At 43.0% G+C, this 17,813-nt stretch overlaps 1 protein-coding gene across 1 annotated transcript in view; it reads left to right on the forward strand.

The window, feature by feature from the left end:
* Positions 1-3,514: 3,514 nt before the first annotated feature.
* scaf11 (SR-related CTD-associated factor 11) overlaps positions 3,515-17,813 on the forward strand; it is a 62,580-nt gene continuing 48,281 nt past the window's right edge. The window contains exons 1-2 of the mRNA XM_078417294.1: positions 3,515-3,717; positions 13,352-13,436. Coding sequence (XP_078273420.1) covers positions 13,379-13,436 — 58 coding nt within the window. The 5' untranslated portion in view covers positions 3,515-3,717; positions 13,352-13,378. The remainder of the gene's footprint in view (positions 3,718-13,351; positions 13,437-17,813) is intronic.

Here is a 17,813-nt window from a genome sequence, read left to right on the forward strand (position 1 = left end):
TATGTGGGGGGGAGGGGGTGGGAGGGAACGGGAACTGTAAAAAATTCTCTCTCCCGAACGGAGACACGACCTTTGTTCTGTGTCGTGTCTCCGTTCCCGTTGCGGCCTACCGCCGGCCATGCACCTGGGACCACCTGGGGCCCACGGCCCGGACTCACCACCTGCAGCGCTGGCTGCCTGCGGATGCTGCGGGAGCGGCTGCGACTCGTCTCCGGAGGCTCCGGCGCGGGCCGCGTGGACGTCGGAAGCCCGCAGGCCCCTGGGTGGGGGCCGACATCGGGAGCTCCGGCAGCGGCAGAGGCAGCGTGTTCGCCCGCCCCGAATCGCGGGGCTTGGGTCGGCCCGCCGTGGACCTTTCACCGTCCGGTGTGGCCTGGAGTAGGCCGTGGACCTTTCACCGTCCAGCGGGCGCTCCAATGTCGGGAGCCCCGACCGCCCCGACGTGGCAAGTTCAACAGCCTGACCTCGGGAGAAGACGGCAGGGGAGGAGAAAAGACATTCTGGCCTTCCATCACAGTGAGAAGGGACTGGAGGAGACTCACTGTGATGGATGTTTCTTTTGTTTGGTGTTAGTGTATGATTGTATGTGTTATTGCATTTTTATTGATTATTCTTATTGGTCTTAGTGTTTCAACTGCGGGTAATGTTTCATTTCACTACACATTTATGTGTATGTGACAAATAAACGACTATTGACTATTGACTATTGAAACCTTAAAAGCTTATACCACCAAATTCAGGAACAGCTTCTTCCCTCCTGCTATGACTGCTGAATAGTCCTTCCATAAGCAAGGGTGTAATCCCAATTTTCCATGTACCTCGTGTACCGTGCACTTTTTCTCAGTAATTGTAATGCTATTATGCTGTACTATTGTATTCTGCACCCCAGTAATTTTCTCTTTACACTGCCTGTTATACCTGTGTGCAGCTTGATTTTATTCATGTGTCATATAATTTGACTGTCTTACACACAATCATAGCTTTTCACTGTATCCTGGTACATGTGACTGTAATAAACCATTACAAATATTATTAAATCAATGAATCTTACTTTTAATAAACTGCTGTCATCCCTGAGGTGGCAATTACTATAACTGATTTTTGATTGTCTATACATTGATTTGCTGTACTTTTTGTTTTCCTCGACTTTCTTACAAAAATATAACTTGATCACATAAATGCCTATTTTAAAATAGAGATTACACTTTTACAGAGCACCATTGTTAAAAAAAATCAACATTTCCATTGAAGGTAATGCTTGTGTAAATTTTGCAGCAGTGATTCACAACATTCAGATTATTAAAATGTTTAATTTGTCATTTTAAAACTTTAAGACCACACTTAGCAGAAGGAAGGCTGCACCATTGGAAGTGCTTGTTTTAAACAATGAGCATTAAACACGGCACTGTTCAAAGAGAGGGGAAGCTTTCACTTGTACACCAGCATTTTTTAATTGCAAAGTAAACACTACGAGGAAACGATTAACAGTGAGGTCTAACTTGATTTGCGTGTTAATTTATAAAATTAACAGGGAAATATAAAGGCAGCACTTTGGAATGGTTTGATGTATTCAAAGTGCTATTTTCAACAAGATTTAGATTTTTAGATTTAGAGATACAGCGCAGAAACAGACTCTTCGGCCCACCGGGTCCGCACCGCCCAGCGATCCCCGCACACTAACGCTATCCCACACCCACTAGGGACAATTTTTACATTTGCCAGCCAATTAACCTACATACCTGTACGTCTTTGGAGTGTGGGAGGAAACCGAAGATCTCGGAGAAAACCCACGCAGGTCGCGGGGACAACGTACAAACTCCGTACAGACGGCGCCCGTAGTCAGGATCGAACCTGAGTCTCCGGCGTTGCATTCGCTGTAAGGCAGTAACTCTACCGCTGTGCCGCCTGTAGATGGCAGCCTCAATGGAGGCAAGTAATGAAATGTTGCCTCCACCAGTTGCTGAATCGATATCACTAGATTTCTTTCAAATGTTCACATAGGAAATCCAATTTGCGGCCCGAGAGTGAATTGTAACATACTGAATATTGAGGAATATATTGAAAGCTCCACCCTAATCACTGATGATGATTTGTGTCCTCTTGCGTTGTAATCCTAATATCAATGGTTTTCTAAAGATTCAATTGCAATCATGCTTACTTTCCAACCTCCAGCCTGTAGAAACCATAGAAAAACTGGTGCAGGAGTAGGCCAATCGCCCCTTCGAGCCAGCACCGCCATTCAATATGATCATTGCTTGTCATCTAAAATGAATTAATGAATAAGTTTATTGGCCAAGTATGTACACATACAAAGAATGTGGTGCTCCATTCGCAAGTAACAACACGAACATACAGTAAACAATCAAGAATAAAACATTAAGAATACACATTACGGTTTAAACATGTGAGTGAAATAAACCAGAGCAAAAAGAGACTACAGACTTTGGTTATTGAGTAGAGCTACTACACACAGAAAAAAGCTGTTTTTAAGTCTCGCTGTGGCTGCTTTGACAGTCTGGAGTCGCCTACCAGAGGGAGGCGAATCAGTACCCCGTTTCTGCTTTTTCCCCATATCCCTTGATTCCTTTAGCCCTAAGAGCTATATCTAATTCTCTCTTGAATACATCCAGTGAATTGGCCTCCACTGTCTTCTGGGGCAGAGAATTCCACAGATTCACAACTCTCTGGGTGAAAACGTTTTTCCTCATCCCAGTCTTAAATGGCATAACCCTTATTTTTAAACTGTGACCCCTGGTTCTGGACTCACCCACCATCGGGAACATGTTTCCTGCATCTACCCTGGGTCCAATCCTTTAATAATTTTATATGTTTCTATAAGATCTCCTCTCATCTTTCGAAATTCCAGTGAATATTAGGCCAGTCGACCCATTCTTTCATCATATATCAGTCCCGCCATCCCGGGAATTAACCTGGTGAACCTGCGCTGCACTCCCTCAATAGCAAGAATGTCCTTCCTTAAATTAGGAGACCAAAACTGCACACAGTACTCCAGGTGAGGTCTCACCAGGGCTCTGTACAACTGCAGAAGGACCTCTTTGCTCCTTGACTCAAATCCTCTCGCAATGAAGGCCAACATGCCATTAGCTTTCTTCACTGCCTGGTATACCTAATGCTTACTTTCAGTGACTGATGTACAAGCACACCCACCCAGGTCTTGTTGCACCTCCCATTTTCCTTTAGAGTATTTGGTGCCATCAAACCGTGCTCCTGCAGTGCCTGCATTGCGCCACCCTGCGGTCGCTCAGAAACCATAGGCGGGAAAGTCCCGACAGGGCGACGGCAGCGCCGCCCGGAGGTCGGTCCGGCACTGCAGGCCGGGGAGGGGATCGCAGGTTGACGGCAGCGCCACTGCGCGGCTGGAAGAAGCACTTGTTGGGGGCGGCAGCGCCATTGCGCGGCTGGCAGGAGCATTGCGGAGGGCGGTAGCGCCACCGCGCGGATGGGAGGTGCACCGCGGGCTGCCGAGGAAGAGCCGCCGCTCCCCCTCCCCCTCCCCCACCCCCAGCGACATGTGGACGTGAGGCTCGGGCCCGGCGCTTCCGCAGTGAGAGAGCGGCTTTCTCGGGCGGCGGATTCGGACTTGTCCTCGGTCTTGGACTCGGAGCGAGTCGGCGGTGAAGCAGTTGCGGAGACGATGATCACATGAGTGGCGGGGACTGTGGTGAAGCGGAGAGAGCGCGGCCCGGCCGGACTGAGGTGGGTGTGCGGGGCCCGGGCCTTTACCAAGTGCGTGAGCGGCGACGGCGGCCTCGGGCCTGAGGCCCAGGGAGCGGGTCTGTTGTTCCCGGCGCTGCCGGGCGGGAGGGAGGGAGGCCGGCCGGGCCTCCATTTTGTATCCCGGGCCAGGGGAGATCGGCGGGCCGGCCCGATCCGAGGGGGTCGGCAGCAGAGTCCGGGAGGGAGGGAGAGAGGGAGGCAGTCAGTGCCGGCCCTGCGGACAGAGAAAGGCCGCTGTTTGATTTCAGTGGGCAGCGAGTAAACAACACCGCGAGTAATAACCGACCTCTCCGAGCGAGGAGTGAGCAATAATGTGTCGGGACTGAGTAATAATGAGTATTGTGTGCACTTCTGGTCAACACGCCGCGGGAGGTGTCCGTTAACAGTGGAGGTGTCGCCAGGACTGGAGGGTGATGTTTCTAAGCTGTGCTTGGGTTCTGTGGGGGTAAAATGAGGTTAAAGTATGTAAAATAATGTGAGGCCTGGGTAGATCAACATCTCTGACCTATTTCTCTGAGCAAATATGTCAGTCATTGGAGGAGACAGATTTAATTGGCAAAAGGGTTACAAGGGTATTTGCTAAAAGAAATCCGAGTATTGGAGGCAGAAATCCTTGTTGGGTTTTCATTATGTATCAGGATGTAACCTGTTTCCAGATATTGGGACACAGATTAACTAGCATCTACAGTTCCTTGTTTCTCTGAAAATTGGGAAATGGGATTAGTCTGGTTTTATTTTTGCCACCATAAATTGAACGGGCAAAGTGTGCCATACGTTTTAATGATTCTAAAATAATAAACAAAGATGGAGAAAATATGATCATCCTGGAGATGGGAGGTAATAAAAAAATCTGATGAGGAGAAATAACCGATTGAATGCACAATTTTAGAGTGATGTTTGATGAGGCGAATGAGTAAGTAGAGTCAACCCTCTCCTTGTAAGCAAACCCACCCATCCCAGGAATTAATCTAGTACTTCCTCCATCTTAAGTGTGTTCTTCCTTGCATTGGGAGGTCGCTCATGTACATGATATTGTAGTAACAGCAGTAAGATTGTATGCTTGCATTCAAATCTTTGTGCTGCATACCATTTTTCTTTCTAATTCCAGTCACACTTGCATTTTAACTTCCCAAATGCTTTTCAACCTTTCACTGTTATATAGCAACTCTGCGTTTCTATCTCTTCTGCAAAAATAGATTACTTTATATTTTTCCAGCTTTCCATCTACTGTATCCTTATTTCTCGACCTAAACTGCCGATATTCCTGTAGTCCGTTGTTATAGATTCTAACATTTTCCCTATTATTGATATGTGCCTAACATGTTTATTATTCCACATTTTCTTTAACCGTTTCTTAAAATGAGGTTGTATTTGCCACCTTCCATTCAAAGAGAATTGAATGGTTCAGTGGAAATCTGGAAAATGACACTTGTGTATCCAGATGTCACAACTACATCTCAAAACTTTGAAATCATCTGATTTTAGGAAATACTTTCTTTCAGTCTCAATAATTTCTGATTCTATTTTTCCCAGTTACTGGAATTTCTTTCAGCTTCTCAATGTCTCCAGATCTGTTGTTCTCACTATTTAATGAATGTTTTCTACATCTTTTGTCATTGCCTTATTTCCTAATATAATTTCTCCAGTCTCAGTCAGCTGTTGCTATTTTCTTCATAACGTAAAAGCTTATGCATGCATTTTGTGTTTCTCACTAGATTAATTTCACAGTCTACATTTCCTTTAGTTATCAGTTTTTTTGGTGCTTTGCTAAATTCTGATATTTTCCCATTCACCAGGCTGTACACGCATGTACACTCTGTGAAATGGTCTTCCATACTTTTACTGCAAATTTGTTTTCCCAAACTATGTACAAATTAAAGGACGTAAAAGCTGGAGTAACTCAGCAGGTTAGGCAGCATCCATGGAGAACATGGTTAGGTGACGTTTCAGGTCGAGACCCTTCTTTAGACTCCACCACTATTGCGCCACTACTATGTATGAATTAAAGTTCCAGTAGATACTTTGTCGTCATTGTAATGTTTGGTTCTAATTTCTTAATTTAAACTGAACCCGACATTATCACTATTGTCTGGGAGAGTTCCCAAAATGCTTTTTCTTGTTACTGTTCTTAATTTCATCCAAAGCGATTCCCCTTCTTGATTTTGCAAGCAAAAATCTTTTTCCAGTATTGCCTTTTTGTCCACTCCCATGGTCCCATTTCTAAAAGTGAAGTGTCCTGGAATATTCAACTCTTAACCTTAGACAAGGGTCCCGACCTGAAACATCGCCTATCCGTGTTCTCCGGAGATGCTGCCTGACCCGCAGCACTTTGTGTCCTTTTGTATAAACCAGTATCTGCAGTTCCTTGTTTTTTCATTGCAGCCATCACTCTTAGATTGTACCCATTTATTTATATTTGTCATCAGTGTGCCTTTCTTCCAATGAGTGCTGTGTGCATTCAGAGATGGATGGTTTAATCTGATCTTTTTTTCACTTTTCCCTGCTCTGTCTAACTAGGCATGATTGTTTTTTATCCTCTATCCCTTCCCGAAACTCTTATCATTGTTAATTTCTTTACGCAATGTTCTCTCCTTATCAGTTCCCTAACATTTTTAATTTTTGCTTACCTGAACTCTCCTCTACACTGTTTAGTTCAATTTCTCATTTATAACCCTGGTAATTTGATTTGCCAGTTCACTTGTGCCTGCAGACGTTTGTACCAGTGGAATAGCCTCCTCCTTCACTGGCATTGGTATCGATGTCCTGTGAATTGGAACTTATTTCTCCAACATCCTTGAGCCATGTATTCAACTCTCTGATGTCATTGACCTTGTGTCAGTTTAGAGCTGGCTCAGTTAACTATTCAGTGATACTTACCTTTAAAGTTCTACTTAATTTGGATCTTACCGGCTTATGCAACTTGCACCAAGTTTTGCACAGCCCTGGTCCTACCTTTGTCTCACTAACATTGTACTCTTGCTTACTGTATAGAAGGAGGCAATTCAGCCCATCATATACATGCCAGCTCCCAGCAGAGCAATTCTGTCAGTCCAGTTCCCCCTCTCCTTATTTCCCTGTAAGTCTCTGAAACCCCCATTTACTCCCCTTTGGCGTTTCTGGTGCTATATGCGCCTACGGGTAATTTACAGGAGCCAGCTAACCTTGCAACAGGTCTTTGGGAGATGGTACAAAACTGCGGTGGAAATACACTCATGACGAAAACATCCAAATCTCACATCGGGCCGCACCCAAGATCACGTTCATCTCTAGGTCCCTGGAGATGTGAGAAGAGTCAAGATTATTTTATTGTCGGATGTCCGAAAAGGAAATAATGAAATTCTTACTTGCAGCAGCACAACAGATATGTAAACATACTACTCTGTAGACATTACAATAAACAATGAAAAGAAGTTTAATATATAAAAACGAAAACAATTGCTTGCATTGTCATGTAGCTGCTCAATGATGAAGAGCGGTACAGTGGCGCAGCTGGGAGAGCTGCTGCCTCACAGCGCCAAAGATCTGGGCTCAATCCTGACTTCGGACACTGTCTGCGTGGAGTTAGCACGTTCTCACTGTGACTGTGGGTTTCTTCTGGGTGCTCCGATTTCCTCCCACATCCCAAAGACATGTGAGTTGGTAGAGTAATTGGCCTCTGTGTTTCGGGAGTGAATGAGAAAGTGAATAACATCGAGCTAGTGTGACGTGGCGCCACGTTGGTTGGCGTGGACTAGGTCTCCAAGCTGTCTCTAAACTAAGCACCATAACAATTAGCTTGAAAACTGAGAATAATAGTTGACTCAAAAGAGCGAAAGAAATGATTGACCTGGGAATGGTAATATCATCCCAGAGACTGAAAATAGAACTGAAGGTGATAAGTGACATGGGGAGTTTGGTGTAAGAGTGGGGCTGAAGATGTTGAACACTAGTTATAGGGAGATGACTATTTGTCGACCTGTGGGTTGAGTAATTGCCAGTGAGGAGTCTGAGAAATGATAATCAGGAAACTGGGCATAGTAATCGTGTTCTCTTTGGTGGTGGAATTTCCATTTTACTATTAAAAATGAAACTTGCTTTTGTTATAACTTACTTTAAATTGCAATGGGCTGTCTGCCAAAGAACATTTACAAGAAGGCTATGAAAGTGCAGATGAATAGTCTGAGTGTGGAGCACTTCCATTTAACTACCATTGATATGATGTTAGGAGTGATGTCTCTATATTCCTATTCCTGGACCATGTTACACAAAAGGATTGTGTTCCCGCAAAACATTTTAAATTAAAATACATAAAGAAGATTTTTCCTTCCAGATTAAATGTAAAAGTTCTTATTGTGTTCCAAGGGTAAACAATAATTGTTGATCAAAATTTAAATATACATTAATATAACTATCTGAAATAATAAAATACAATCTTATTAACATTTTAAAAAAAAAATTAATAGTCATGCAGTGTGGAAACGGTCCTTCGGCCCAACTTGCCCACACCAACCAACATCTCCCATTTACACTAGTTCCACCTGGCCCATATCCTCTAAACCTGTCCTATCGAAATGTTTCTGAAACATTGCGATAGTACCTGCCTCAACTACCTCCTCCAGCAGCTCGTTCCATACATCCACAACCAATTGTATGAAAAAGTCACCCCTCGGGTTCCTATTAAATCTTCCCCCACCTTAAACCTATGCCCTCTGGTTCTCTATATCCCTACTCTGGGCAAGAAACTACGTCTGCTTGATCTATTCCTCTCTTGATTTTGTATTGTAATATAAAATAAACATGCATGTTCTGCTGTTTGGGGGTACTCGCCGTGAATCGTAGAAGGTTGTGAGAGCATTGGCAGTGGACAGGGAAAGAATGTGTCCTTTTGAACAAAGAGTTACTCATGAGCTGCAGTTTTTTCTTTGAGGGTTGTAAAAAAAATTTATTTGTTTCTCAAAGGCTAGTGGAGACTGATACTTTGAATATTTTTAAAGGCAAAAATAGGTAGATTCTTAAGGGCCTGTCCTACTTAGGCGATTTTAAGGCGACTGCCGGCGACTAGGCTGTCGCCGAACGTTCGCCGGGGTGTCGCGGGCATGATCGTGAGGAGTCTTCAATGAATCACAGCGGACCTCGGCATGTCGCGGAAAAATGTTCCAGATAGAAATTTCTCTGCAGCAGCTGGCTTGCCGCTAGGTATCGTAGCTTATTGCGAGCGCTGTCGCGTGCTGTCGCCAGGTTTGCTAGGTTGTTGCAGATGCATTTAGATGCACATAATATTAAATTAAGAAAAGGCATTTGAAGATACCAGAAGATAGTTTTGTTAACCAATTTATTTACCATCAGGACATTTGACAGGTAGATTGGAGGCGACAGTTTGACGGTCAGGTAAGCGTGGGAATTTCGCGATGTTTCCGAAGATGGTGTAATCTCTTAGCCAGGTGCTAGTTTCACAAAAAAAGTGACTTGTATCGACCTGACTCGGCATTGTTGTGGTCATTGTCGTAGGGTAAAAGAAAATTTTGGCGATCTGCTACGACTTTGACAGTCGCCTTAAAAATCGCATAACTGGGACAGGGCCCTTAATTAGCAATGGGGTTAAAGGTTGTCACAGTTAGGTAGGAATATGCAGTTGAGGTTGCAATCCGATGAGTCATGTTCTTCGTGAATTGTGGAGTAGTCTTGGTGGCCACAAAGTCCTTCCCTGCTGCTAATTGGCATTGTTGAAAAGTAGTACCATTTTTGGTTGATAAATTGGTGACACGTAAGGTATGAGGCTTAGTTTTTATTTGTGTTTGAATGATGATGGTAATAAATCTGAGCTTGTTGATAGTTTGCAATGTTGAAGCTAGGGTTTTTCAAGTGACTTACTAGGTGGCTAATCAATGACGCGTAAAGGAGTCATCGGTAGAAATCTGGAGGACACTTTTTCATTTGGGTTAAACAGCATGGCAAAATGTGACATTTGGCAGAATGGCAGGCATTAACTAGTGGGGTACCTACCGCAAGGCTCGGTGCTGGGACCGCAGCTATTTACAATATACATTAATGACTTGGATGAAGGGATTAAAAGTACCATTAGCAAATTTGCGGATGATACAAAGCTGGGTCGTAGTGTGAGCTGTGAGGAAGATGCTATGAGGTTACAGGGTGACTTGGACAGGTTGTGTGAGTGAGCGGATGCATGGCAGATGCAATTTAATGTGGATAAGTGTGAGGTTATCCACTTTGGTGGTAAGAATAAGAAGGCAGATTATTATCTGAATGGTGTCAAGTTAGGAAAAGGGGACATACAATGAGATCTGGGTGTCCTAGTGCATCAGTCACTGAAAGGAAGCATGCAGGTACAGCAGGCAGTGAAGAAAGCCAAGCTAGGCTGGTATACACTTGAATTTAGAAGGACGAGAGGGGATTTTATCAAAACATATAAGATTATTAAGGGGTTGGACACGTTAGAGGCAGGAAACATGTTCCCAATGTTGGGGGAGTCCAGAACCAGGGGCCACAGTTTAAGAATAAGGGGTAGGCCATTTAGAACGGAAATGAGGAAAAACTTTTTCAGTCAGAGTTGTATATCTGTGGAATTCTCTGAATGTATGCTAGATAGAGCTCTTAAGGATAGCAGAGTCAGGGGGTATGGGGAGAAGGCAGGAACGGGGTACTGATTGAGAATGATCAGCCATGATCACATTGAATGGTGGTGATGGCTCGAAGGGCCGAATGGCCTACTCCTGCACCTATTGTCACGACATATAATGCTACAGTCCAAATTGGGATTATCATCTTTAAAGATCACTCGTGCTTGCTCAATGTGCAAGAATATCTCCAACAGCCTTTAAGTAATAATGGTGGCAGGGCTTTAATGGCTTTTCATTCCTTTTGCAATCTCTGTTGCGCCTCCATCCCCCACCAGGAAGGTCTTAAGCCCTCTGTTTCTTCCACGACCGCAGAACCAGCCAATTTCCGTCTACCAATACGCTCCTCTGCCTAGCAGAGCTGGTCCTTACCCTCAACAACTTCTCCTTCGACTACTCCCACTTCCTCCAAATCCAAGGCGTGGCGATGGGAACTGGCATGGGCCCCAGCTATGCCTGCCTCTTTGTAGGGTACGTCGAACAATCACTGTTCCAGGTGTACACTGGCTCTATCCCCGAACTCTACCTCTACATTGACGAGTACATCGGTGCTGCCTCCTGCACCCATGCAGAACTCACTGACTTCATCAACTTCACAACTAATTTCCATCCTGCACTCAAATTCACAGACCATCTCCGACATCACTCTACTGTTTCTGGATCTCACCGTCTCCATCACAGGAGACAGACTATTGACCGACATCTACTACAAACCTACTGACTCCCATAGCTATCTAGACTACACTTCTTCCCACGCTGCTTCCTGTGAAGACTTTATCCCCTACTCCCAATTCCTCCATCTACACTGCATCTGTGCCCAGGATGAGGTTTTCCATACTAGATCATCGGAGATGTCCTCATTCTTTTGGAAACAGGGGTTTCCCTCTTCCATCATAGATGAGGCTCTCACTGGGGTCTCCTCGATATCCTGCAGCTTCGCTCTTGCTCCCCCTCCCCCCATTTGCAACAAGGACAGAGCCTCCCTTGTCCTCATCTTCCACCCCATCAGCCTTTGCCGACAGCGTATAATACTCCAACACTTTCGCCACCTCCAACGGGATTCAACTATTGGCCACATCTTCCAATCTCCACCCCTTTCTGCTTTCCGCAGAGACCGTTCCCTCCGCAACTCCCTGGTCAACTCGTCCCTTCCCACCCAAACCACCTCTTCCCCAGGTACTTTCCCCTGCAATCGCAGGAGATGCCACACCTGTCCCTTTACCTCCTCCCTCGACTCTATCCAAGGACCCCAACAGTCTTTTCAGTTGAGGCAGAGGTTCACTTGCACCTCCTCCTCATTTGATAATGTGTTTTAAAAAGGTTTTCAGATTCTTATATTTGCTTATGATTGACGCACCCCCCCCCCCCTCCCATTTCCATTTCCTAGGTAACCTGTTTCAATTCCTTGGGAAAATAACTAGCCATCTCATTATCATATCTGTACCTGCTGCCTTGCCAAGACTAAAGATGGATGTTAGGCAATTGAATTGCCATTTATGAATCAGGGTGCTGGAGATGCCCAGCTGGTGACTTGGCAAATTTATGGGGGAGAAAGGCAAGTTGGGGTTTGGTTAGACTATTTGGAACTAAAAGGGATGGACATTTAACAATTGATGGTCTTGGGGAGGGGTCACCAGTAAGAAACATGAATGAACAGCTTTTGTAATGGCGTACAATTTGCTTCCCCTAACCTAATGTCCTGGTGTTGCCTGCATGAGAGAGATACTCTGCATCATCAGCTCTGCTCTGTGTCCAAGTATCTTCTCTGGGGTGTCAAGCTGTCTCAACACAAGATTCTAATGAACCGGCTGTTTTCATTTGTGTGCCACAGAAAATATCTATCAAATTGTGGCGTTACCATTTGACATAATGAAATTGCACTGCCGGTTAAATTGGTCCATTGAATTAGACTTTTTTTTCCCTGGAGTCTATGTGTCTTTCTTTAATGAGAAGCAGGGTATTTGCTAGACTTTCCTGACAGCTGGTTGCATGTGCTTGCACATTGTAAAACGGTGCTCATAAGAAATGTGCAACTGGGGTGAGGACAAAGTAATGCTTCGTTTCCAATATCATTAGGATACATTGGAGACCACTTATAATATGATTAGACTGTTGGAAGTGCTGATAGATTTACTGCACTATTTGAATGGAGCCTAGTTTCTTCCGTGTACTTGCTTTGGAATTAGTGTGGATTTTAGTTCTTTAATAGTATATTTTCTGAAAGCAAGATAGACACAAAATGCTGGAGTGATTCAGGGGGACAGGCAGCATCTCTGGAGAGAAAGAATGGGGGAAGTTTTGGGTCGTGACCTTTCAACCCAAAACGTCACCCATTCCTTCTATCCAGAGGTGGTGCCTGTCCCCCTGGTTACTCCAGCATTTTGTGTCGATCTTCGGTGTAAACCAGCATATGCAGTTCCTTCCTATAAAGATTGGATAAGCAAGGGGTATTTTCTTTGGAAAAGGAGGCTGGGGGCAGGCTTAATTGAGATGAATAAAATTATAAAGGGTCTTGATGGAGTAACTAAGAAACCCCTCTTTCCCTATCAAAGTGCCAGCACAAAAACCAGGGGCATAAATTGAAATAATTGGTAAGAGGTTTGGAAGGGAGATGAGGAAATTGTTTTAGCCAGAGGATGGTGAAAGTCTGAAAGGGTGAGACGAAAAGTCAGTTGGAGGCCCAGCATGATGCAAAAGAGATGTTACACTGCTCACTTAACATCTACTGTTGCATATTAATTTTACTTTTATTTGGCTTCCTCATCTTTCTTTGGCATCCTTTAGCTGCAAGATGATGCAGCAGCTCTGCTTCTATGCTCCAACCTTTCTTGGATTGATAATGTTCAATGGTTCGTATTGGAACCTAAAATCTCCAATACAGGTGCATTGCAGACTCAAGATTGTGCGTGTGTTCTCTCTCCAGCTCAACACTGAGAACGCTTAACTATGTATATGGTGTTTTTGTCAATAAACTTATTTGAATTTTGTTTCATTCACAGTTTTGTGCTGTCAACTCTATGTAAAAGATGGGAGACAGGAAATTAAAAGAACCTACATCGTTTTCAGATAATGAAGATTTTGAAGGTAAATTTGTACTTTATTTCATACATGATCATGTGTACAATTATAGAAATATTTATTGTGATTGCAAGGAAGCAGCAGGTTTTGTATCTACTACTATGATTACAGATTTTTAGCAACTATACTTAAAGGGCTGCATTTGTGATGTTGTAAATACATGCTGAAATGTGGGTTCATCTTCCTTGCATTACTCTTTAGCTAGCTGGTACCTTTTGGTCAATGTTTGGGCCTCGAGGTACAGATGGTAAAGATAGATTTGGTTGTCTCATCTTGTTGGCAAGATTTAAATGAACAAGTTTGCAGAAAACTATAATAGCAAGTGAAAGATTAGCTGACCAATGAATAATCACAATTCTGCTCTAATCCAGAGAACGATTAGATGCCTTGTTCTTCAGATGTGGTCGGGCTGGGGAAAGGTTGATTTTACAGTGGATTGTATGAAAAGACTATTCCGTTCTTGGTCATCTGTACTTTTTGTTGGAAGTAAATATTTGGTTAAGGATGGATCTAATGGCAATCACAGCAGAAGCCCAGAATGAACTCTAAAAATGTAAGATTTACAGACAGAATTTTAAGCACGTTGTTTTATCGATGCCCTATGTGGAGATCTGTTTTGAAGGGAAGTTGTTGACTTTTAAAGTTGATTTTGAACAATTGTGGAAGCAATCAGCAAAGAGGGGGAAATAAACATTTCACCGTTTTTATTGCTGACCTTTAAGTATCTATCATTCCTAATCTTGTTTACCAGCACTTGGTCCGTTGCTCTCTGTGTTTTGATGATTCAAGTACTCATCCATATGCTGTTTAAATGTTGAGAGTAGCTACCTCCACCACCTTAGGCTGTACTTTCCAGATTGCGTTCAACTTCTTACTCGGATCCATACACATGCACGCATACCTCTCCCCATGCGGCATTGTGTTTGGTGCAAGGCATTTCAGAATGAGTATTTGTAAAATTTAATCTCACGATGTGCCGATCCCGTGTTGTCTTGAGGTGGTACTTATTCGCCATTTTGAACCACTAATGCTTTGATGCTCCTGAGACAGGTTTAGCCAAATACATTGATTGTCACATGGAGTTACGGTAATATTGCTATTGCAGAAACAGTAGCAGATTTGCAGCTTTGTTTTCATGTTTATAGGGTTCTCAGATAAATTATGGAATTTAAAATAAAATGAAGTGGTGACAACATTGGTTCTAGAATGAATTACAGTTATGAAGAAGGATGATGTATTAGGAGAATCATTAAACTGTTTGTTCGGTCATAGAAAGTGGGTGCCATTTGTTGTCTCTCCCTCTTTGCCCTTGCATGAAAGAAGCAAGTAAAGGTTAACTGCATTTGTGAGTCCTGAGTCTTGTGTTAGGCCAGAACTTTCCCTGGAGGATATTAGTGGGTCAGATGAGTTTTTACAGCAATCTAGTAGTTTTCAAGGGCTATTGTTCCTGATACCAATGTTTTATTCAAGATTTAATCAGATGCCTTAACTTAAATTCTCCATTTGCTATGCTAGGATTTGAACTTGTGTTTCCAGATCAATAGTTCGGGCTTTTGAATGCTAGCCAGTTATTTTTGATCAATCAAAACATTTTTGCATTGCACTACTGCAGCAGAACACTAGGATGTTTTTTTCATGGCACAGTGGCGCAGCAGTAGAGTTGCTGCCTTACAGCGCCAAAGACCTGGTTTTGACCCTGACCACAGGTGCTGTCTGTACGGACTTTGTACATTCTCCCTGTGGCCACATGGGTTTCCTCCCACACTCCAAAGAAGTACAGGTTTGTGGGTTAATTGGCTTTGGTTAAAAAAATGTAAATTGCCCTTAGCGTGTAGGATAGTGTTCGTTTGCGGGGTGATTGCTGCTCAGTCAGCTGAAGAGCCTGGATTTAGTTTTTCCAGGAGATCGCATCAGGGAAGGATAGCACTTTTGTGATTGTGGCTGGACTCATTTATAATTTGATTCGATTAAGCATGAATATTTAAAAGGGCATCAGTAAAATAGGAGTAAAAGTTGTAAATTGTGGCTGGACTCATTTTACCAGACAAGCTATTTAGTAAAAGTAGACTGGAAATTCCTACTTGCGGTGGTAGGATTACTATCACTTCCTGGTGGTAATCCTGCAACATGCAGCCCAGATGGATAATTAGACAAAAACTCATGGAACCACTGAGGAGCAATGAGAGGCAATCAAGAAGGCCTTTCAGAGAGTTCAGTAAATGTATCTTCAAAGAAAATGTGGCCTTTTGTGTCCTCCTACGCAATGAAGCATCTAGAAGGTAGGATAAGACATCACAGGGGGAAAACTGGAATTTAATATCATAGAAAGACTCAAAGTATATGGAAAGTGCAGTAGTGAAATTAAAGGAAAGTTGAACAAAAGGAGAGGGCAATAAGTATTGTTGGCAAGTAAAATCACATATGATCCAAAGATATTGTGCAAAGACCAATAAGGAAAAAATAGGGTCTATTAGGGATCAAAATGTATGCATATGTTGAGGCAGATGGTGTGTGTGGGGGTCTTTAATGAATATTCTGTAGCTGTCTTTATGAACAGGGAAACGATGATATAGTTAAAAGGACATGAAATAATGGAAAGAATAAACTGGATAAAAGAAGATTGATCATGGGGCTTAGCATCTTTGAAGGAGATAAACTGACAGATCCAGATGAAATCTATTGATGGCAATTAAAAGTAGCCATGGAATTTCAGGAATCGTCGTCATCAGTAGGTCTTGGAAGATTGGACTGCTCCTCGGGTACAACATTTGCATTATGGCATGGAATCCATGGGTTCTTCATTGACCCCATCATGTGATAGGATTACTATCACTTCCTGGTGGTAGTCCTGCAACATGCAGCCCAGATGGATAATTAGACAAAAACTCATGGAACCACTGAGGAGCAAGAAACCCACACTCGAGATTCACTGACTGCATCATTACTGCAGTCTGCCATTCTTGGTATTCTAGGATGAATGGTTCACTTCCTGAACCCTAAAATCCTGTTGCATTGTTGACAAGGCTCAATTCACTCATGAATGGAGATGCCCTCCTGTTCTACTTTGATAGATCTGCTGCAACAATATTTGAGGATTATCACCCAGAACGCAGCATTGTGTTTAGTCAGCACCTTATAACTGGACACTATTTACATCCTCCCACTGAGGCTGCAGGAAATATTAAGATTGTAGAAACTAAGCAAGCTTACTTGGCAGAACTCGTAGAGCTCCATAGTCAAGGATAAAATCGGCTAGATCACAATAAATAACTGTAAAGTCACTTCTAACTTCCTAAGTCATCGCAATTATCCATCATCTGTACATCAGAAATAATTCTGACAAGGTTATTCAGCCCTCATGTCCATTCCAGTTGAAAAAGAGCTACCCAACTTAATCTCAAATTCCAGGATTTAATCCGTGCCAGCTATGGCTTTGTGTACAGATTCAGGTGCACATCTAGGCACTTCTTTAAACAGTTTGAGAATTGCAGACACTATCACCTTTTCGGGCAGCAAATTCCAGACCCCAAACATCTTCCAGGTGAAATACTTACATCATATCTCCTCTAAAACTTTAAATCCATAACCGCTTGTTTTTAGTCCTTTAGCTAAGAAAATAAGGTATTTTCTGTTTACTCTACCCGAACTCCTCACCATTCCATACAGTTCAATTAAGTCTCCCCCACCCCTCTTTGCTCCATAGAAAACCACCATGGAGTATCCAATCTTTATTCATGGATATAATTTTCCAGTCCTTGCAACATTCTTGAAAATTTCCTCCTCATCTTCTCCAGTGCAATCACATCTTTCCTTCTGTGTGATAACTGGAACTAGACACAGTGCTTAAGCTATAGTCAAATAAGCATTGTATACACTTCAAGCCTAACCTTCGTGCTTTGTATTCTATTCTCTTCTTTGATAACAAATGAAAGCATCCCAGATGCCTTTTTAACTATTCTGTTGACCTGTCTGCTATCCTCAGGGACCTTTGCACATGCCCATCAAGGGTCTTTTGCTTCTCCACACTTTTCAATATCCTCTTAATATATATTCCCATGAGTTGTTACACTTCATAAAATTTCAACCAATGGGTGTACACCATCTCTACACCCACCTCCTTTAAAACCCTCAAGTACAGTCATCGAGTCTCAATGATTTGTCCATGAGTTCCATTATTCCTTTTTATTGGGATTTTCCTCTATTTTATTTGAAATTAACCTATATTATCTTGGAGATATTTGCAATATCACTCACAGTGAAGACTGGTGCAAACATTTGATGTAATATATCTGTCATTTCCTTATTTCCAGTTGTTAATTCACCAGCTTCATTCTCTAGAGGTCTTATGTTTACTGCAGCTGCTTTCTTCCTACTTATGCATCC

Source organism: Rhinoraja longicauda, chromosome 20, assembly GCF_053455715.1.
Source record: "Rhinoraja longicauda isolate Sanriku21f chromosome 20, sRhiLon1.1, whole genome shotgun sequence".
Lineage (NCBI taxonomy): Eukaryota > Metazoa > Chordata > Chondrichthyes > Rajiformes > Arhynchobatidae > Rhinoraja > Rhinoraja longicauda.